Source organism: Calonectris borealis, chromosome Z (assembly GCF_964195595.1).
Source record: "Calonectris borealis chromosome Z, bCalBor7.hap1.2, whole genome shotgun sequence".
NCBI lineage: Eukaryota > Metazoa > Chordata > Aves > Procellariiformes > Procellariidae > Calonectris > Calonectris borealis.
In genome coordinates this window covers 27119707-27141825 of record NC_134352.1, presented here as the reverse complement: position 1 = coordinate 27141825, position 22119 = coordinate 27119707, and the positions used below count along the sequence as shown (strand labels likewise).

Sequence of the window (22119 nt, the reverse complement as noted above, 5' to 3'; positions counted from 1 at the left end):
TGTAAAATATTAAGAGATCCTGATAAACAATAGATATAGCCATATAGAAAGTAAAGCAACCATTTCCAACATTTTCCCTTATTTCTTTTGAATAGGTCTGCCCTTTGCCTGAGTTCCTTTTCTGGACTGAAGGCTTTATTTTTAGTATTTAATAAGTAGAACGTTTACTCTGAGCAACAAGTTAGAATGACTTTTAGAACTGAACAGCAGCATCATGCAAAAAGCATGACTGAGGTATAAATCTAACTATGTTCAGATCTTAAGGGGATGCATGGGTTTCTCACACAAGTCTTAGAGTTGTAAAGTGTTAGTAAAGTGATGATCTTTCAGATATGTATTTTTTTTTCCTCTGCATGTTGCTCCCTTGGTCAGATTTCTGACTTTTCTGATCTTCCCTAGTGGAGTTTAATGATGACTCTAATAGCTCAGCAGGCAGTTTTTTAAATGATGGGTTCAGCTAAGGGATTCACAGGCCTCTAAACTGACAGGCTTTCCCAGTGTTGCCAGGAATCTGGACAATATAATACATAAGGCTGACAAAGTGACAGACCTGTTCTTAGATGCCTTGCTAGAAGGCACTCACTAGCATTCTTAGTCTAGGATGACATTTTTCATTATATCTGCCTTTGGTAGTAGAAATCTACCAGAGTCTCCTGTACGTTCTGCTCCTTCTCTAATTCTACTGTGTCCATCCTGAGACGCAGAGAGCAGTACAGCAAGCAATACTCTAGATTTGGGTGAAGCAAGGTTTTAGGTAGCAGCAAAATGACTCTGTCTCTCTGTGTCTCATTCTCACTGCTGTTACTGATGGAGCCAGCCTTTAGCCAGATTTCTAAGCTGTCATTGCGCTCAGAGCCAATGATTTCAGAAACCTTCCAGTGGTGACTCCCAAGATGTCATTCCTGAGCGTAATTGCCAATACCATGTTCTCCATCATGTAGGCATGTATAGATCATTCCTCTCTAGAGGCATTATCTTACACTTCATCTTTGTTGAAATTCATCTGCTGCTTTTTTGCTCACTCACTCAGTTTTGTGAGTTTCTTCTGGAGTTCCTCACAATCATCAGACTACCCTGAAGAAGTTAACAGCACACCTCTAAAGATTTATAGATGGCTCGATGGAAAACCATCGAAGCAGAAGTGTCGCCAGCTAATAAGACTTTTGGAAATGTTGTTATGAGGATCACTGCATCCTCCATTTCATTCTTAAAGGCCTGTTGTCATTAACGGATGTCAGTGCCCAAAAGTTATAGACTTTACATCTGGAGAGAGGGTGGATGCAGACACTTGCATGAGGTATCAACTGGCATGGAAAGACACAGAACAGTGGAGTCCAGTTTACCCACAGGCATACTGAGGCCCTAGGATAGTTTGTCATGAGCAGTTCAAGGACATGTTATTAAACATGTTACACCACTAATTATGGAAATTATTTATGTACATCTATATTATATATTATTATAAAACAGATGTTTTATATTATGTATATTATATTATACTATAACCATATAGTTATAGAGTATAGTATGTTACTAAATATCATATATTTATTTTCATACATTTTCATAGGAGAAGTTAACTAGTACAAACACAACTTACTTGTGTCAACTTCAGTCACAAGGATAGGCTTTGAGAACTGAATCCTGAAACCCCAAGGGTAATTGCCAATTCCTTTAGCGATCTTCACCGTTCTTTCACGAACTGCAAAAAAGGAAAAAAGACATCCCTTTTTCTCTACAAGTCAAGTTCAATTTAACAAGCAGCAGCCTGTTTTTAACGTTTTTTATCTATACGCACTGGCAGTTACTGATTTTGCAAATGGCTGGGATGCTTTCAGTATCACTCCTAGCTGTTTGGTAATGCTCCTCTGCCAGTGCGTACCCTGGTCTCATGCCATGACTGATTGAATGTCATTCATGTTAGGGCAAAGACAGAGAGCATCAATGAAGTGTACTTTCACCAGCAGTTTAAGTTAAGTGCCTGGACTTTATAATGAAGAGGTGGAGAAGTGTTCACATATTCCACTCTACCGACAGTGTTCTGGGAGGGAAAAGCGCTCCTGCTCTCTGTGTCAGACCTCTAAGCTGCAAATACAAAATACACTCTAAATTCTCAAATGAGTTTAAATCTGTTTCTTGCAGTTTCATTCTTTTTATATTTTAGAAGGTCTCTCTCTTTTGGATATCAATTGTTCTTTTCCTTTCATCTACCCTTCTCTGTCCACTCCCTGCTCCCACTGCCTCCCAGACCTCTAGTCCAACCCCCGATCACGCTGGCACCTGCTGCCACCAGTGGCTGTACCCATGTGAAATGTCCTTCAAGTCAGCAGAATTTAACACGTAAAGGGATCATCCTTAGTAAAAAGGAAGATTAGGGTCTAATGGCCTACTTCTAACTTTTTCTCAGGGTCTAGTATTATTATTGTGTCTCAAATGGTCTGGCTTATTAATAAATCTTATAGTCATGAAGGACTTCAGTGTAATTTGAATTCTCAGTGTGTCTGCTTTTGATCATCTGACTGTTTTACTGGGTTTGTTTAATGGAGGCTGATTTAATAATACTTCATGACAGCTGTTTTGTCTTCAAATTGTGTTCTATCTGGAAGCTAGAAATTGCTTTAAAGGTTACTTTACTAGCAGGCCAATTGACGTTACCTCTCTAAAAGAGCATAGATACTTCAATACTTATTTTAACTATCTTGCTGAACTTCTGAGCTCTTCCCTGGGAGAAGAGGCAATCAAAACGGCTCTCCAGAACACTCTCATATATTTTAAGGGAGATTTTTCATATCTGGAGATTTATAGAGGATATTTGTTTTCTCTCACATTGTTAATGATTTATGAGCTCCAGCAAAGAACTATCTCCTGGAAAGCTACAGGGGTGTTTCAGTTTGTCTTAGTTCTTTGAACTGTGTTACTTTTCAGTAACTTAACATTTGAAAAGTGAAGGAAAACCTCCCATCCCCCTGCAAAAGTTATTCACTATATCTGTTTGAATGACAGGTTTAAACTACGAATAGAACAACCCTTCTTACCCATAGCAAATTTGATTCTTTTCTTTCTGGATCTGCTATATTTGAAAGTATGATGAAGTATGACTGTTGTAATACTTTATGTCCACAAATAGCTCTCTATGATTTTGCCATTCTTGAAGGTGCTATGAAATTACATTGTTTCTACCCTTTTCATGCAGCAAGAGATAAGATTTAATTATGACCTTTTACCAGTATCAATTTTGTCAAGTAATTATGATATTTTGCAAGACAGTAGCTAAGTAAGTATTACTTATTTGCATTTTTTTATAACTTTTTAGCTTCTTGGGTTGCTCTTTTTCCTGTCTTCAGCATAAGTGTCCAGCATTTTCTCCAAAATGTTGACCCCCTGGAATTCTCAGAGTCCCCCAAATAAATACAGTTTTATGACATTTATTACCTGTTGCTGTAGCCAACTTACTTGCCACTGGTCTAGGCCTTTTGCTGAGACATCTAGGACTATTATCTGGAGAGACATCATCTCCTCTGAAAACCCAGGAAGCAGAATGAAAGATTTCTGTGTAAAAACCTCTGTCGTCATTTTCAGAATGTAGTCCCAGATCTACTGACCGAGCATCCTCTGAATTTACTGTCATGAGGACAAAAAAAGGTAAGAGTAATGTCAATAGGGAAAATGCATGAAGAATAAGAGATCTCAGCCAGTCAGCATGGAAGAAGTGCCACAAGCTTCTTAGTGAACTGTTTGTAATGTCTGTACTTAGTTCTGCAATTTTGCTGCTGTTAAAGGGGCAGTCTGCAAAGATGTCCAAATAAAAGATCACAATATTGGATGCTATTGCATATTGAACTTGAATGCCAAGTGAAGTCTTAATGCAAATGGTCAAAACAGGAGCTGCACCTCTTTAAGAGAAGTCTGGCTTTAGCCCGTTGTCAAGCTTTCTTATGCGGTCCATTTTGTTAGGAAACCAAACAAGATTGCTAGAAATTTAGTATGAGTTCAGGGCATATGGAACAACAAACGAGAAGCTGAAAAGTAACTGGCATGACTCAGGTGACGATGACCATATTTGCTGTTTGCTTAATCTTAGCTCTTCCAGATGTCTGTATTTAGTTTTGTTAAAAAGGACGTGAGGAAAGAATAGTTTTGTTGTTTTGTTTTGTTTTGTTTTTTTTTTAATATAGAACTTCTGGCTTGTCTTAGGCTGTTGAATATTTGTATCATGTTGCATGTGTTATCATGAGGATTTTCAGATTCATATTTACATTAATTTACATTCACAATGTCTTGCAGTGAGTCCACTGAGACAAACCATGTCACCCAGATTAACATGGAGATAGAGGAGAGCTCTACTTCTCTGCTAAAGGAAAAAGCAGTAATGTTCAGCCTCATAAGGAGATAGGACAGCAGGCAGCTGGCTGTATAACAGACAGGCTATAAACAGCAGTTTGACTTTGGAGAAAAAGGTTATGCAATAGTACGACAATTTCCCAAGCAGACCGGGAGCTGGAACTTCAAAGCTAAAACTGGATGGTGAAAGCTATATAAAAGTATAAATTATCAGAGACTGTGCTAATAGATAGACTGAAAAAATGCTTTAGTATAAATTGACTGAGAGGAAAAAAAATCATGCTCCGTTCAGTACAAAATGCCTGGTATAATAATGCAGCTAGATTTAATGCAGCTGGAGAAAGGACCTGTTTGCTTTGTTTATCCTATGTTTGATGTGGCAATTATGCAGAACGATTTCCAGTTTCAAAACAGAAAAGATAAAAATTAACCTTTATTTAGTTTTGCTCAGGAAGTTACTTCCTGAATACATCTAACTGGCAGTCTTTTTTCACTTTGACAATTTGTTTAACTGTATTTATGTAGACAAATACTCCACATCCACTGGCCTCTCTGTTATTATGCAGAAAGTATGAGATGGCATGATTAACTCTATAAAAAGCTACTAGTAAACAAAAATAAACAAATAAATAAATACTACTAGGCTGATATGTTTAAAGCACATCTTAGCTTGTTACCATAACTTTATAATTAAGAAAAATTAGACTAGTACTAAGCAATTCAGTACAGCACAGTATTTTGCCAGTTTAATATTGAATTTTTATAATTGTGGTAGAGCTTAAAATGTGACAAATAGGCAAAATTCCAAAATAAATGCTGCCACGCTGCATTATGGAGTTATGCCAAGACATTTCTTGAATGTCTTTTCACCTCTCCCCTCCTTGAGCTTTCAGAACAGACATCAAACTGAGCAGTTTATGAGTGTCAGGAACAAACTTCACTTAGGTTCTTCTCAGCTGTTGGAAGTAAGCATGTAAGGAGCTGCTGCTTCCAAATATTGATTAGAGTTGTCTCAAGTCTGCAAACACCAGGGAACAGCTTAGCTACCAAAGCAAAAGGGACAGAAGTCTCAGGCCTGTAGCATACTATCCAAAATGATTAGATACTAGGATTTGTGACACAATTATCTGCTCACTCACCTGTTCTGGAGGCCTGTTCAGGTTCATGCCATGTGCTACCAAAAGCTTTGTCTCAAGGAAAGCAATTCTAGTTCTTGCAACTTGGTCTTTTTTTGGTTTGGTTGATAGGTTTTGTTTTTGTTTTTGTTTTTGTTTTTGGTTTTGGTTTTGGTTTTGTTTGTTTGTTTGTTTTTTGTTTTGGTTTTTTTTGTTTGTGTTTTTGCTGTTTTTGGTTTTTTTTTTCATTTTCTTTATGAAACCAGTGTATGCTTGATCTAGTAAAATTTATGGTCCAGTTTTATATTCAAGAGACATTACTGTTGAAATCAATGAACAGTTTATCTTGGTGTTTGTATCTCCTGATAGTTTTTTTGAGCTCTTGTGGTTTGACATGGTAACTTTCTAATCTCCTTGCCATAGACTTGAATCTCAGAACCCTCTTGGCATCCCAGCTGGCAACTGACACCTATGTTTAGGTAGTGAATTGAGGCCCTGCTGATGTAGGACTTACCTTTTCAGTACAGGGGTGGAACATATATATTTACAGTTTATTTTGTATTGGACCTGCACTGAAGTCTTAGAGCTGTCAGTCTTCTATAAGTTTGCAATTAACCTTATTCAAAAAGGAGGTTATATATCTACAAATAAAACTTCCCTCACCAAAAATAAACATTATATCACAAAATATTTCCACAGGGAAGTGGAATCATCTGTACAAAGTACTTCTTACATTAGTAAAATAGCAAAACAGGAGGCAAAGGTGGTGTGAAGTAAGAAGTACCACATATGTTCTCTTCCAGACTGTGCAGTCCTTGCTTGGGGACTCCATCTGCATGAAATGTAAATTCATTAAGCAGTTCATCTTTAAAATTCCTTCCCATGCGATTTAAGCTGATGAGTCTGGTACAGGCTCAAGCATATGGCGAGGTGACAGATTTCTTAATGAGACAGTTACAGGACTATCTGTTCCAGTAACTGGAGGGACAGTGAAGGACAATCTAGGCAACAAGCCTGAAGATAAAAGGCTGAGCAGGTGGTTATCTTAGTGAGGAGAGAAGGACTCCCAGCTCACCATGGCTTTGACATAAGCAAAGTAAGTACCAGGATTATGATTTTTGTTACACCCTCAAAGCTACTGCCCTAAGTGATTACCTGTTTGTCTGTGCCTAGAGCTTGTCTTAACATTAATTGCACATGGACAAGGATGGTACAGTCAACTTTTTTCAGTGAGATTGTTCGCTTGGTTATATGAAGGAGAGAGGATACTAACTCCCATAGTGAGGAATAGTTCAATTGAATAAAATATGCTTGCTCATGATAATGGCTAAGACAGAAACTCGGGTTATGAACTGCAGATCAATTTCCTTAGCTGAAAACTCTGTCAGACTGTCAATCACAAAGTGATTTGTCAAACACAAAGGAGAAAGAATACAATTTTTAAGACTAATGTACTCACTTGATCCCTCAGTGATTGTGCTGTTTATGGAACTTCCTCCAGTTGAACTGCATTTTTTGCTGTCTTTGAATTGTTTCCGTCTCCTGGCCCACTGGTCTATTGCTTCTTCCTGGGAACTATCGCTTGCTCTGGAGTCTTTCATCAAAGGTAGCTTTCTGGTTTTATTCATTTCTGATTTCAAGTCTGAATTATAACCAGACATTGTTTGTGAGGAATGCGTAAGGTAACTTAAGGAATTATACTCTTTAAAATTTCCACATCCTAAATACAAGAATAACCTAACCAAACACAGAAGTGAAAATACCAAATAATACTGAAAATGTTCATAAAATATATATTTTAGAGTAATTGAGGTCTTCATGCAGAGAAAAGTACGTGCAATTACTTTGTGGTAGTTGTATCTGTAGGTGAATACCTACATAGCCATTTGTATGGCACCATTTTTATGCAGAAACATGTAAATTGCTCATGGATTTTATTTACAAGTGCTCATACATTTTTAAGTAGTCAGTATGTAGATACATAAAGTGCTATTTAAAGACTAAAAATCTTGCAAGACACATATGTAGGTAAAAGGAGGATATACCTTTCTACTTTAGCTTTCTTTCTAGGTAGGGCAGTATAAATTTATTTGTTGTATGACTATTTCAGCTAAAACAACAATTGGAAAACAGTTTTTGTATTAGATTCTGTTCTGAAAATGCAACTGTACCCGAACTGGCAAGGACAGATAGGGAGAAAGTGACCCCAGCCTCAAGAGACTGCCTAGAGGATTCTGTAAGTCCTCTCTTGGCTCAATAACCTCTCTCCGGCTTCAGTCAGATCTCCATCACAGACCTGTGTCACTGAGCCCCTGTTCCAGGGCAGCTGACTATTGCAGAGTCAGGAACCCGATTTCTTGTAGTGCCTTTGTAGTGCTCTTTGCATAAGTCTAATAAAAATTGCCCCTCTGATAATAATTAAGTTCCCACAACACCAGCAGAATTCTAGATTGCCTGGACTCTTCATCCTTTTTACAATATTTGCATCTGTTTTTCTCCTCTGTTCTAGATGCTTTCACTCTTTGTTGAAAAATGGCACATTTCCTTTCCAGCATCACTGAATTACCGAGCACAGGAAGTCCCACATTGCCTCTTGTGCCCAATGTCTTGACTAAGTAGGTTGGTATTCCCACATTACAAGTGGACTTTGATTCATACTAACCGGTTTTAAAACTTTAAATGCTTATACTTTTTTTCTGGATGTAAACTTTTACTCATTTAAGGTAGAACCTCCACAGCATTGCTAAGAATAATACAGATGAAAAATCAAAATATGACCATAGACCAAAACATGGCCAAAGTTACAGACCAGGTGAGGTGATAGGTAAGAGAAAGAATACACACAGATAATTGTTAGCAAGGGACAAAATGCAAGAGGAGAGAATAAAATAAAAATGCAAGAAATAGCTACACCTCACTTCTGTGCAGTGTGTTTAACCACTGAGGTCTAATGTATGAGAAGTCAAAGTTTTTGAGCGTACAGGCTTCCTTCAGTGTCTTCTTTCTATACCTTGTTCTAAAGAGATTTCCATTTAATTAATTATCTATTTATTTTTATATTTTAGGTATTGATCTATATAGCAATATTACCTATACAGTATATCTATATAGTCTATATAGACTAGGTATTTTTGAAATTTCCATTACCAGTGCCAAACATGACAACCTTGGAGGACATAGAATAGGCTATTTCAGTTGGAAGGGATCTACAACAATCACCTAGTCCAACTGCTGACCAATTCAGGGCTGACCAAAAGTTAAAGCCTATTATGAAGAGCATTGTCCAAATGCCTCTTAAACACTGACAGGCTTGGGGCATCGACCACCTCTCTTGGAAGCCAGATCCAGTGTTTGACCACTCTCTCAGTGAAGAAATGCTTCCTAATGTCCAGTTTGAACCTCCCCTGGCACAGCTTTGAACCATTCCCAGGGAGAAGAGACCAGCACCTCCCTCTCCACTTCCCCTCCTCAGGACGCTGTAGAGAGCAATGAGGTCGCCCCTCAGCCTCCTTTTACCCAAACTAAGACAACCCAGTGTCCTTAGCCGCTCCACATAGGATATTTCTTCCAGCTCTAAGACAGACATACCAGTATTTTCTGCAGATATTGTGAACTAGAAAGATTATTAAAAACTTTCTGATGCTTTTTACTAAGATCCTTGAAGACATTTTCCCATGATAAGAATATGTATTTTTCAACAGTATAAAACTCCTAACCTCCAAACCTGCTGGAAACATTCTGTTCTGAAGAGGATAACCTGAGTTATATTTGCATATAACTTGATTAATATTAAAAAAGTAAAATTAAAGTGTTTGGAATGATATTTCGAAAACACACACATACACCTGTGTGTGTATGTATTCACAACGTAAAAAGCTTACATTGTAGTGTGCAGTGTCCCAGTATGGCTTTACATTTTTATGATTCAAAAGACTCCTTTTAAATGACCAGTTATGGATATGGGTAGATGGATTACAGAAGGGAAAACAAGAAAGTTTGTAAAAGATTAGCTATTAAAAGGAATTCTTCTTCATATGCAGTTTTCTTAACTACATAAAGAGAGGAGAAAAGAAGGTTAAATGATCCACTACGGTCGTTCCATGACACATAAAGGCTCAGCCAGAATTAGGACAGAGATGTACTTAGAATTCAGTATTTGCTTAGATCACATGGATTCCAGAAACAGATTTATGTGGTTTTAAACACTGACTAGAGCTCTGAGTTCATGCCACATGGCAACTGCAAAAAACCCCTTCCTGTTTTACTGTTTGCTTCCCCCACTAGATGTACAGGATGGGTTGACAGTTTAATGTAGGAAACCCATCGAGCAAAGTTGCATTAAAATTTTATTTCTTTTATTTAAGTTACTTGGCTCTATGAGATGGATCCTATAACTGCATACACAATAACTGCATATTATAACCAAATGGCCAAGCATACCAATATCATTTCTTTGTAAAGTTATAATATACTTTCATTTTCCCAACAAAGATGTCACCAAAGCACTAAACCACCTATGCAAAAGGTGTATAAGTGATATTAACTCCAAAAGTCTTATAACACCTACCTTTCTGACTAATCTGTTTTACTGATGATGGGGGCATATCTGCATTCTGATGAAAATCTTCTTTCATTTCAATCTTTTTCTCAACTTCATCAGAGTTGGATTTGGCTAACTGAGGTAGTTGATGTGCTCCAGGCTCTCTCCTTAAGCTATGATCAGTTGACTCTTTATTGCAAAAGCTGTCCGGTCTTTCCTTGACATTTGAGTGTTCTGTGAAATTCTCTTTCTTTTCTGTATATGCTGAAGAGGTAGATAATACGGCACCCTGTGCTGAATCGCTATGGCAACTGAATTCAGCAAGGGTATTCCCAGATACATCTTGTATCTCAGAAAAGCTTTCTGATTCATTATTTATGTCATGCTCCTCGGGATCTAATAGCAAGGGTGACAGCAAGGATTTTTCTTGTAGACTACAGGGAAGTTTAGGCTCTTTTCTTACTCCAGAGCCAAAGGAATCAGGTATCAATTTAGTGTCACCTTGGATGAGTCTTCGTTCTAGTTCTCCGGTTATCACAGTCATTACTGACCCTCTCCTTTTCTTTGTTACCTCAGGCTCTGCAGGGGGTGGGTGAACATTTTGTGGTAAAGCTGGAAGTTGTTTTGGGGCACTTTCTGTAGATGCATAATTAGTACTTTCTTTGTCATTAATAAGTTCACCCGAAGGGCTTCTAGAATGTGGAGAGACCTGTACCAGCTGAGCTTTGTTCTGCAATTCACTGTGATTTTCTAGATAGTTGTACTCTGGTGTTCCTTCATCTAAAGCATCTTCGGTAGACTCAGAGTCTTCCTCCCATATGGCCAGGTTTCTCAGAGGCTCTGCATGACCATTTTCTTTTTTCTCATTCATAGTACCACTGGAATGAAGACTCTCCATTAACGTTGCTTCTGTTTCTTCACTTTGCCCCACATAGCCTGCATAGTCATTCAGTAAACAAGTGTCATCTAGGCTTTCTTCAGGCTCAGATGGATAAATGGTAGTATTATGATCAAATGACATGAAAGCATGCTGATGTGAAGACTTACAACCTCTCAAACTTTTCAACGAGGAGGTCAAGTCAGAACACTTACAAAGTTCTGTATAGCTGGTATGAACATGTAAGTTTCTGTTACAGACATCTCCTGCTTTGGTCTCTGCAGGCAATATTTTTAAGGATGGCAAAGAATAAAAGCCAGAATCCCTTCTAGGGTGAACTGGTGATGGTACATCAAGGGTAGTATCTGGGAAAGACTTTCGCCTTGCTGGTTTTTGCCCTGTGTCTCTGCATCTGTCACAGTTATTTCTTTCTTGACCTAATAAATTGTTCTCACTGATATGCTCCTTTCCAGTGTTTGGGTTATTCAAGGTGTTACTAGCTACAAGACAATTTGTATTATTTATTTTTGAGAAAAGTATTTTATCTTTTGAAAAATCTTCCTTTTCACTGGTGTGGTTTTCATAGTCCTTTTTGTTACGTTTACAGAAATAATTTTCTTCCCTGCAAATTCTCAAGGCTGTAGAGAGGCTGTCAGATTCCTTTCTGTCATTAACAGGGTACAAAGATACACCCTCTGCAATTGTATACAAATGCATTTTGTCACAGTCAGCAAATTCTTCAGGTGGAGGGAGAAGTGTACATTCATCTGGGAATGTATAGTCTACTTTTTCATGAAAGCTAAAAGATGACTCACAATCTGTATTGCAAGGTGCCTCTGTTACAGAATAATCTGTTTCACTCCAATACGTATCTTCATGTTCCTTGTTGCAGGTTTTGCTCTGTGCCTGTTCGCCAGGTTTGATATCAACCTTTAGATTTTTCTTTCTGCTAGTATATTCCACTTTAATTTCCTTTGCTTCAATGTTCATTTTCAGGGAGGCATTTTTGTTGATGGCAGTTTGAATTTTATGTTTAGAGGATCCCTTATACTTCCCATTGTGTTCTGCTGAATGGTCAGTTGAGGGACACTGGTACTTCGAACATTTTGGACACTGGCTTTTCTGGTATTGTCTTTCATGACAATGTTTATTGTTCTTTGAACTTCTCCTTTTTTCAACTACAAGTTTTGTTCCAGAATCAAACAAAGAAACATTCTTAATTTCTACTTTCACATTAAAAGAACTGTATTTTACTTCTGCAGTAATTTTTCCAGTAGCCAAGCTAACTGACTCTGCAGAGTCTGGCTCACCCCATAGTGTAATTTTTCCTGTGGATAAGCCCTCTGATTCACCAAAAGTTATTGTAGCTAGGATTTCATCTTGCTGAGGAGAGAACATTTGAGGAGGGTAGTTCTTTTCCTTCTTTCCTTCTTTTTCGCTGTCTGATATGTTATCAAGGTCTCTTTCTTCAGATGCATCTGAGCTACTCTGATTCTTGTTTTCATGATCTTTTCCATTTTCTTCAGTACCCTTTACATCCAGTGGCTCAGTGAAGTGAGCCAGAGCCTCATCTGCTTTATTTTCAAGGCTTCCTACATTTTGCTGGCATTTACAAATGGGTGACAACTGTTCATCTAATTTAAGGTGAAAAAAAGAAAAAACATTTTTCCCATGATTTGATAAGCAGTATCACAAATGTATGATTAGCTTTGAGACACTTTTCATAGAAAATGCCTATTTTATCTTTAAAGTGTAGTGCATTTTCCACAACATTATTTCTTCATTTCAGTATTAACATCTTTTGTCTTAAGTATCTGATAAGTAACGTGAAGTCAGATAAACAGGGTAGGCCATGTTAACTCACTGTAATTGGAGGAAATTACTACATTAACACTTTTTTTTCTCAAAAAGTTTGACAGTTGTTAGGTGATAAGGTATTATGTGATAATTTGTTAGGTGGTATTTGCGTTTGGAAAGATCTACCCTTTTTACTTCCATTACTCCTCTCAGTATTTACTTCATTCCTGTGAACATGCTGGGACAATCAATATCCCATTGCACGTTTGCAGTTAGCGGTAAATTACATGGAACTTGAATTTCTAATCCTTTTACAGATGAGCAAACAAAGGGATTAATGAACATTCACAATCACACAGCAGATCAGTGGCACATTGCCAGGAGGTGTGAGCCACAGCTCAAAGCAGAAGCAAATATTGTTTCCTGGTGGGAGCTGTACGAGGCAAGTACCAGATTTCATGGCATTCAAACAGTTACATAAAATTCTGCTTGGGCTTTTTTTAGAATAAGTCATGTGCATTAGAGGATAACAGTTTACAGTGACATCTACCTAAGCAGAATTAGAATAAGTTGTTAAACTTTGACAACATTGAGAAATTTACAGCAAGAACACTGAAAATTTGAGGCAGTTAAACATCAGCATCTTTGGAAAGACTTTGCCAGAAATAGGTAGGATAGCAGCTCAACTGAAATAAAACAACAAGCCTCATCAAGACATTACCTATATGTACCCACACTTGAGTGTAAATATTTCCAATTTGACAAACAGCTTTGGGCACAAAGATGGATTTCTGTCTTGATAAGTAAATGGAGAATAATCACCTACGATTCTGATGTTTTTACTTCAAATTAAACATTTCTGTAAACTTACATTCTCTGGAATCAGAGCTCTTTCTGCCCTTGCAGCTTTTTCTTCTTTTTCTACTCATTTCTAAGAACTGAGGGCATCTGCGTTCCACTCTTCTGTGTGGGAGGGAAAACATTGGATAATAAGAAAGTTTCTCTGGAATAATTTTGCTCTCTAACTCTCTCAGGCTTTCTAATTTGGCTTTTCTCCTGTATAAGAATTGAGTGGTTATAATAAAAAACAGAAAAGTGCTAGGGCAGGTATCAATGCATCTATTTTCTTCTCTTGGTTATTTAGAACCAAATTTTCAAAGATTTCTAAATAATAGCTTAAAATCAAGGTCTGGTGATATCAGCTATGGGGTCTGAATTGATACTCTTCGAAGTCTGTGGGAGATTTGGGCTGTGGCTGACCTCTTCCAGCTTATGATTTCATCTGATTCTGATTTTGAGAGATTAATATTTTGTTTTAAGCATTCATTTTAAATTCAATCTTATTTATGTACATAATGAAATACTTAATAATAATTGTTTTTTTCTCTTGAAAAAAATTCAGACTTATATAAAAGAATAAAAGGCCTAAGCTGGGACTGAGTGCATAACTGAGCTGCATGCAGAGCAAACCAAGACCAAGGTATGTCTCACAGTTGGGGTTGTCCCTTGCATTTGTGGGAAGAATAATAATTTTCATCTCACAGATGAACTTGTTAAATGTAAGATTAACAGTTAGTGCTGGCTTAGTATTAAAGACATACTCGACTCAAAATTAAATGGTGGTGGAAAACCTCTAATAATTATTTTTAAATATTATTCTTTTCACAAAATCAAGAAAATAAGAATTAAAACATCTATTTGTGTTTCTCCATGGGCCTGTGGGAAATTTCACTGTTTGAATTTAACAGGCCTTAAGAAACATGGTATCAAAGAAGGCTTAGCCCAAGGGAAGCATTATGGATGTTACTATTTTTGTTCTTTAATTGAGACAAATGAAGAATCCCTAAACCCTCAACTAGGAACTGATCTTTGCATCCATGTTTAGTTAGTCAGTCATTTTCTTGCAACTGATCACTGAAGTGAGACCTTAAATTTATATTGAACTGAGCAGAATGGTTAAAATCCAGAAGTCATCTATCATTCCTATTGTGCAGTGGGGCTGAGTGCTGATTGAAGGCATGGTAGTGATGGAAAAGGTCTGTATCCCATGCAGCAGGGTTACTATGTAGAGGCTATTTAACCAATTAAAATTGGTAGCATTTGCTGGGACTGATGTTTCCTTGGAAAATTGACCAAAACTTACAACTGTTTTTTTTTTCAGATTTTTTTTTAGAGTATTGAAATATAATGAGAATAGCCAACTTTTCAAAGTAAGTCAATGTGTTAGGATTTGCTTCTGTTTATTTAATCCAAAGATTTTCTGTTGTATTTTAAATGACCTTGGAATAGATAATTCACATTGTTTGAAACTAGAAGTATTTTGAACTGGTAGTACATCATTGGGATAGTCTTGAAAATCAGTAGAGTTATGTTTGGAAAAATCAACTTACTGCAAGTGTTATTAGTCATAATCATCTTTAGATGATCATTCATCAGTACATACGTCATTGCGGAAGGAGCATGAGTGAATTTTTCAGGCTGCAAACTTACCTGATGTAATGGGATGTATGAGTTTTCTTATAAAAATGAGGATTAGGATAAAGCTTTTTACATCATTGCATTGACATTATAAGATTCATGTTACATGTCACTCTATGCAGTGATACATAGCTAGCCAAACAACTGGGAAGAAATTCTTCTTTCCAGACAGTCATTTACTTCTGCTTCTGAAAACTTTTAAATTTTGTGTGAGGCTAAAAGGCTGAATATGCCAGTGCACTAACACATTAGTTGGCTGCAAAAATGTACACATTCTCCCCTGTCTTTTTGGAAGACACTCTAGGGAGACTGAGAAAGTTTTGTATTTATTTCATAGCAGACACTTTGGAATATTTACATTGTCAATTTTCAGGATGATACCTCTCTGGTTTTTCCAGGTGTTTTTAGTCAAAGCTTGACAGATAACAAAACCTGCCAGCTGAGCTCTGTTCTCAGTGGGAAGAATGATCTTAAAGCCAAATACAAGGCTTTAAAGGACACAGAGGCAAGAGCTGGGATTGATATTTTTCTGTAGTTTTGGATATGAGGCAGTGCCTATCAATTCCAGATAAAAATCAATATTGTCTTAAAGAGTTACATATGCAAGTATACTAAAAGCATCAAACTCATATTTAGGGGTGTCTTATGTTATGTAAGATCTGCAGATTGGTGCATATATTTGTGACAGTAACACAGAGCTCCATAATTTGACGGTGATACTTGATGTTTCGGTTATATTTCATTGTTGTAATTGAGAAAATATTTTTACTTCTAGGAATTCTCTCAATTCAACCTAAGGAAGATGCTACACATTCAGTTCCTTCCCCTTCCTCTTCCCCTCCCCCTTCCTTTTCCCTTTCCCTTTCTTGACCTTCATAGTTGTCTTTCCAAAATACTTTCCTTTGTTATACTATTTTTTGCCTTTCCCCAGGAATTCCACTTTCATGGGTTTTCCCCTATCCTATGGTCAGTAATGAAATGGTTAATCTCAATATAGGAAATGTGATAGCTAAGCTTCATTGCTAAAATGCTGCTAAAAATTATTTGCAGATCAAGAACAGCTGCCTGTTTTACTCTAGTATCTCTTTGCATTTGACGGTTAGTTGTACAGCTGTATGCACTACAGATTACTTTAAAGAAAATCTGAATGTACCTTACAGGCCAGGAATATATTTAGTACATAAAGTGTTTAAGGCCTTTTTTGAGGGAAGAATAATAGGCATGACTGTAATCAGTTAGCAGTGGATTTGAATTATGATGGCTTTGGGGATAAGGTTAGCATGGTTCAAGATGGATGGAGGAATAGAAAAGTGAAAAGAACATTGAACAATACCAAAAAGAAAAGAGGAAACACTGCAAGAAGGATGCTGGAATATTAAGGAAATAGAAAGTATTGTGGATCAATTAAAACAAAAATCATATTCATTCTCCTTATAGTTGTAATGTATGTTTTTGCCAGGTTTTGTCATGGCAAAACATCATACAACTTTGCAGAATGAATTCTAGGTCTGAGATGTTCACTAGTTCTACTAGCATTCAAATAGCATTGAGTGGCATGGGACAACCTGAAAGTACTGAAGGTAGATAGTGTTGGTTCTCTGCGTGCCAGGACTGTGGGAAATGATCTAGCACCTTCTAAAACTTAATATTTTGAGCATGCAGCAGTGAAATCATCAGTAGAGATAGCCACAGGTCGAAGCTGCTCATTGTGGTAGCATTACAGGTTTTGCTGTGTCGTCAAAGATGAGATGTAAGACCTAGATGAACAGGATGATTAAGCTGGTTTGTTTTGTTCCCCCCCCCTCCCTTTTCTGTAATTGGTAGTAAGTAGATCAAAATTATAATTTAGAATGATTGTTTGCAATGTTTCTTTGTGATTAAGACTACTATCTCTCAGATGCTAGTTTTCATATTTATGTATTATGGATTTTAATTGTACATACAGTGTGTTAAATTGTTGATATCTTAAAGTAATTTTCAAGTAAACATTGGAAAGAACCTTTATGATGCAAATAGTTTTGTTGTCTTTACTACATTTCCATATTTTAATTTATGCTTTCTAAGGTTTATCACATCAGAAGAGGCATTAGTTCTTTGCTTTTCACTCATCTTTTCTATGCATGTTTTCCTTGCTTTGTCTTTGTCTATTCATGCGTTGTTGGTCCTACAGCTGCAATGTGCTAACAGAATTAGGTATCTCATCACCTTCAATCCTAGTCACATGAGTAGACCCATTGACCTGAGTAAGGATTAGTTGTATGCATCAGGACTGCAAGGTAAGACCTTGCACTAGGGACTATTCTGCCCACTGCGGGACACTAGATGAACACTAGTCCAATTAGCTTAGACAAGAATACAGGCACTCAGCAGCTCACTGGATGGAAGCCAACATTCACTGACATAGTGCTCCACGTGACAGGTTATTCTTACCACAAACAGCAGTGCTTGGGTTAGCTCAGAATAGTAACTTCTTAATTTTGAGTGAAAGATCACTCTCCACCGTAACAATAGTTAAAGCTCTGCGTAGAATGTGTTCATTTTCACTGTGAATAGCATGCGTAACAGTATTTCTTTCAGGATAATGCAGGTGATGACAAACTTTGTGATAATAAAGGCAACAAAATATTTTTCTAACATATGCCTCTGGGATCATCTTGCTAGGCAGGAAAAGTTGCCTTAAAAAATGCTGGTTAGAAGTAAAATTGAAAATACAGGAGTTACTTTACTTCACTTTTATATATTTATATAATGGATGTTTTATATGAAAACGTGTGTTCTTGAGTTTTCTAAACAAGCATGTTCAGTGAACCTATACAGTAATGATGAGATACTGGCAGCAAAGATAAACTAAAAAAAAGGAAAGGAAAATATGGAGAAAATATTTAATAATGTTGAATCAGAATGGTGTGGTTTCACAATACATTTGCAAAATATTTAATGTTCTTTCAGGATAATATTAATTGCCTTTTTAGATGGTAAGTTCTCTTTTTTATCGTTTCAGTATCTTCAGGTAGAAGGCATGGCTATAAATATATTCAGTGGCAGCTCACTGAGTACTTCCTCATTGAATCCTATACCGTTCAGAGACTGTAGAAGAATGATGTCACAGAATACCCAAACAAGACTTTCTGAAACAAGAACCTTCTACTGCTCCTTCCTTCTGTATTTCAACTGCATCAAACCTTTCTGATTAATTTTGTCCCGCTGGATACAGAATCCGACTTTTTGTCCCCATTGCCATAGATAACACTAACTACACTGAATTTTGTTCTCATTGACTTCCATTGTGCCTCTTCTTGTATTCTCAATTTTCTTCTGTTCCATACTAATCTTCTTTGACTTTGCTCCTCAACTTACCGACTACGTTTGGCTCAGTTCCTCTCCTCCTCTAAAATTATTCTTAAAACTTGATTTTTCCTTGTGAATTCTTCCTTTTACTCTCCTTACTGATTGTGCGTTGTGGCGTATTACCTGCATTAGCTTTTAAGCATTGAGGCAGATGCCCCTCAGATCATGTCTCTTAACAGAGATAATGTCATTAGAATGAGTTGTGTATGAGAGCCTAGTAGTTCCATACAGAGAGTAGGCAAAAAGGGCTCATCATTAATTTACCTCTTACTTACCTCATTCAAGTATGTCTTATTCAAGTACCTTCCATTTTTGCCTTTTTCTACAAAGATGCTCCAAATCTTTTTATCAAGCCCCCGCTATTACGTTATTTGAATAATTTCTGAGCACGCATTTCTGGAGTAATGTTGCCAAAGAATGTATTTTATGCCAAACACATGCAAGAAAAGCAATGTGTTATTAAAAATGCCTGTCTTAATAGTGTTTCTTAATCTCTGCCTCAGCTGGTATGTATCTTATTTTCATTCGTTTATAGTTTTGTCTACGTATTTTCCAGAAAAGACTGGTCCTTAAAAATGTCTTTGCAAAATGTCTAGAATAAAAGAAGCAGGCAGCCATTTACAGGGGCTGTAATAGGACTTTAAAGCATTTTATAAAACTAATTAAAACATGAATCATATGGCTGCAAAGAATCAGCTTCCATTCAAATGGAACTCAGTAGTTACCTGGCAGTATCCAATTAGCTGAGAATAGCGCATCCAAATGAAATGCTTAGAAAAGCATGGGTAAGTGAAATTAATCTGTAACAAGTATTGTACTAGGACCCAGTGGTCAACCATTTTCCTTCATGAAATGTGCTGTGGGACTTTTAATGAGCACACTGAATCAGGATTTTGCTTTTTCAGATCATGAAAAGATAGCAAACCCAGTCAATAATATTTCTGCAGTTCTGATTCTCAAGGAAGGTTACTGCCTAAGCAACTAAGAACATCACTTATGCCATAAATGAGCATATTCAGGAAATCCAAACCCCATGTAATTAGATTTTGCATTATTTTGGACTCTTCTATAAGACACCAAGTGACACCAGACAAAGTGTTAAATAGGTTTTGACCAATCTTTTTTAAAGGAATAGTGGGTATACTATTCTGGCCATTATGTTAAAGATACCCCCTTGCAGGTAGGGTGCTCTTCACTTCAGTTTTAAAAAAGGCTAATATAGTAGCAGTCAAATGTTTCAAGATTATTTTAACTGAGAACCGAGAATGCAAGTGCCAGCAAATTCACTAAAAACTAGTTCGGCTATCGTGGGCTGTATATGCACAAGCATTTCTGCCTTTTTAGGGAGAAGACAAGTCATAGGTCCAGCTTTCAGTTCCTAAGTTCTGCAAAACCATATATGAAACTCATTCTCTTATAAAGCCCCTGCCTGCTCACTAGGCTAATCTTGCTTTCTGTTTAATTATTTCGAGCTTTTGCCACAAGAAGAAGAAATAATGTATTAACAAGGATAAGCATTTATTTCATATTTTGGAGATGTTTCATTTCTGCATCAACATTGTTCATTTCTACCCTCATTTAAAGACACTGCAACAAAATGAAGAATCAGTAGGTAGTCTCTGTGCTGTAAATGGTCCATACAGAGATCATATGATGATTTTAACACAAGTACTATATCATGAATATTTCAACTAACTGATCAGTTTTTTCCAGTGGTATCCGTTTAATGCAATGGATATTCATGTATTTATTATCACGTATATAAAAACACTTTTTAAAAAACTGGCATAGAGAACATATTTCATTGTGCATTATATCTCTGTTATACTGGATAAAATAATTTTTTCTTCAGCAAAAGTTCTGAAAATATATTAAAAAAAATCCCATGAATTGCCATTTCTGTTTCCATTGTTGGAGCTCTGCTATTCCTGTTTTAGTGACCAAAGAAAAAACTGCTAATTTGAATGTTAGATGGATTAGCCCTCTTCTTGTCAGTGAGTTTGTCATTCTGATATTTGGTGTGCTATCTTGCCTTTTAGTCACTTTTGTTTCCGTTTTGGCATGTAATTCATGCTTTGTCAGCATCAAACATGACAGCAGGTAAGTAAAATACCCTTCAGATGTGATGTGGCAATTGGTGATGAAATTAGTAGAAATGACCATTTCCAATAATGAAATATAATTTCTACAGTCAAAGATGTTACTGTCAATGAAGTACCACAATTCGTTGTCACGCCAAGTTATTCAACTTTTCTGAGCTTCAGAATTGTTCATCCATCATAATAAAAATAATGTAAATCCAAAATCTTTGATAATACTTGAAATTCAGCTCATCAAAAGAAACCTGTGCAATAATTGTACACTGTAACAATTTTCTCTGAAAATGAAGTAGCTTTTTATTTTGAGAATGTCTACGACTACAAAATATAAATAACAATTAAGTGAGAAAAATTTGTCATTTCTCATAAAATACAATAAGGGCAAAAAACCCTATCCTAGCTTCTAGGATTTGATTTCTGGCATCTAAAATGAAGAAAATCAGATACCATATTTTCTGACTATGCAGTTTCCACGGTCACTTTCTGCAGAAGAGCAATTTATACTGCATAAATTAGGAGTAATTTGGGTTTCGAATGACAAAAAATGGGATGTTTAATATTTCATAGGCTCTTTTTCAGTTTTAGCAGGTGTGCTACTACACTTTAAGTCCCTATATGCTAAAATAAGATGACAGATACAGTCTTAGGAATCAAAAATCCATCTTAGAAATCCCTACCATTTAGGAAAACATTCTTATTTACTCACAATCAAAAATCCATCTGAAAAATCCCTTCTATTTAGGAAACTATCATTCTTACTTACTCAGAAAACTAAACTATATATTGAACTATAATTGAAATCCTTTAAACTGTATCTACTGTGTAAAAAACCTGCAGAAATCCCATATTTTATAAAAGCTATGATAACAATTAATGATACAACAATTAATATCCACAGAATACTATCTGACAGGGTATCATTTAAAAAAAAAAAAAAAGATGTTTATACTTACTGTTACTATGAGCCAATATTCATCCTCCTCAGGTACTTGCTTGCTATTATGGACTCTCTGTGAATAGTTTGCTTTTCTAAGCTCATGAAGGATGGGCTGGCTGTCTTTCTAAGGCTTAATAGGATAACAAGTTCAATTTTTTTTTTTCCTTTGGACTTACCCAGTTCAGTACTGTCAATCCCAGTCAGCAATGATATGCTGTATACACATATCCTTCCAGTCACTGAAGCAATAAAAGACTACTAGTTATTTAACTCTTAACAGCTAAAGCAGGTAAGAAAAATAATGACTCAACTTACCGGGGCTTTACAAAATGTCAGGTTTGTCTAAAAAGTCTTAATCAATCAGATTACTTAATTAAAATTAAAGATAAAAGAGAGAGCAATGTTGTTCACAGTCTAGCTCCACTTCTTTTTCTATTTCTGTCTCCTAAGCTCAGAATCTGATTAGTATATTTAATTCCATGAAGCATCATGACTGGTCTACCTTTAATCAGCCTGTTGACATCCACCTCTTTTTCCTTCACATGTTGTAGAATCCAGGATAATAATTTACCAACTTGGAAATATTC

General features: G+C 36.5%; 1 protein-coding gene across 1 annotated transcript in view; it reads right to left on the bottom strand.

Moving 5' to 3' along the window:
- LOC142075535 (uncharacterized) overlaps positions 1-21702 on the bottom strand; it is a 45169-nt gene extending 23467 nt beyond the window's left edge. Inside the window, exons 1-6 of the mRNA XM_075136968.1 lie at positions 21549-21702; positions 13542-13633; positions 10024-12507; positions 6916-7098; positions 3454-3621; positions 1601-1702 (exon numbers count right to left, since the gene is read on the bottom strand). Of these exons, the coding sequence (XP_074993069.1) occupies positions 1601-1702; positions 3454-3621; positions 6916-7098; positions 10024-12507; positions 13542-13599 (2995 nt within the window). The 5' untranslated portion in view covers positions 13600-13633; positions 21549-21702. The remainder of the gene's footprint in view (positions 1-1600; positions 1703-3453; positions 3622-6915; positions 7099-10023; positions 12508-13541; positions 13634-21548) is intronic.
- Positions 21703-22119: the final 417 nt, after the last annotated feature.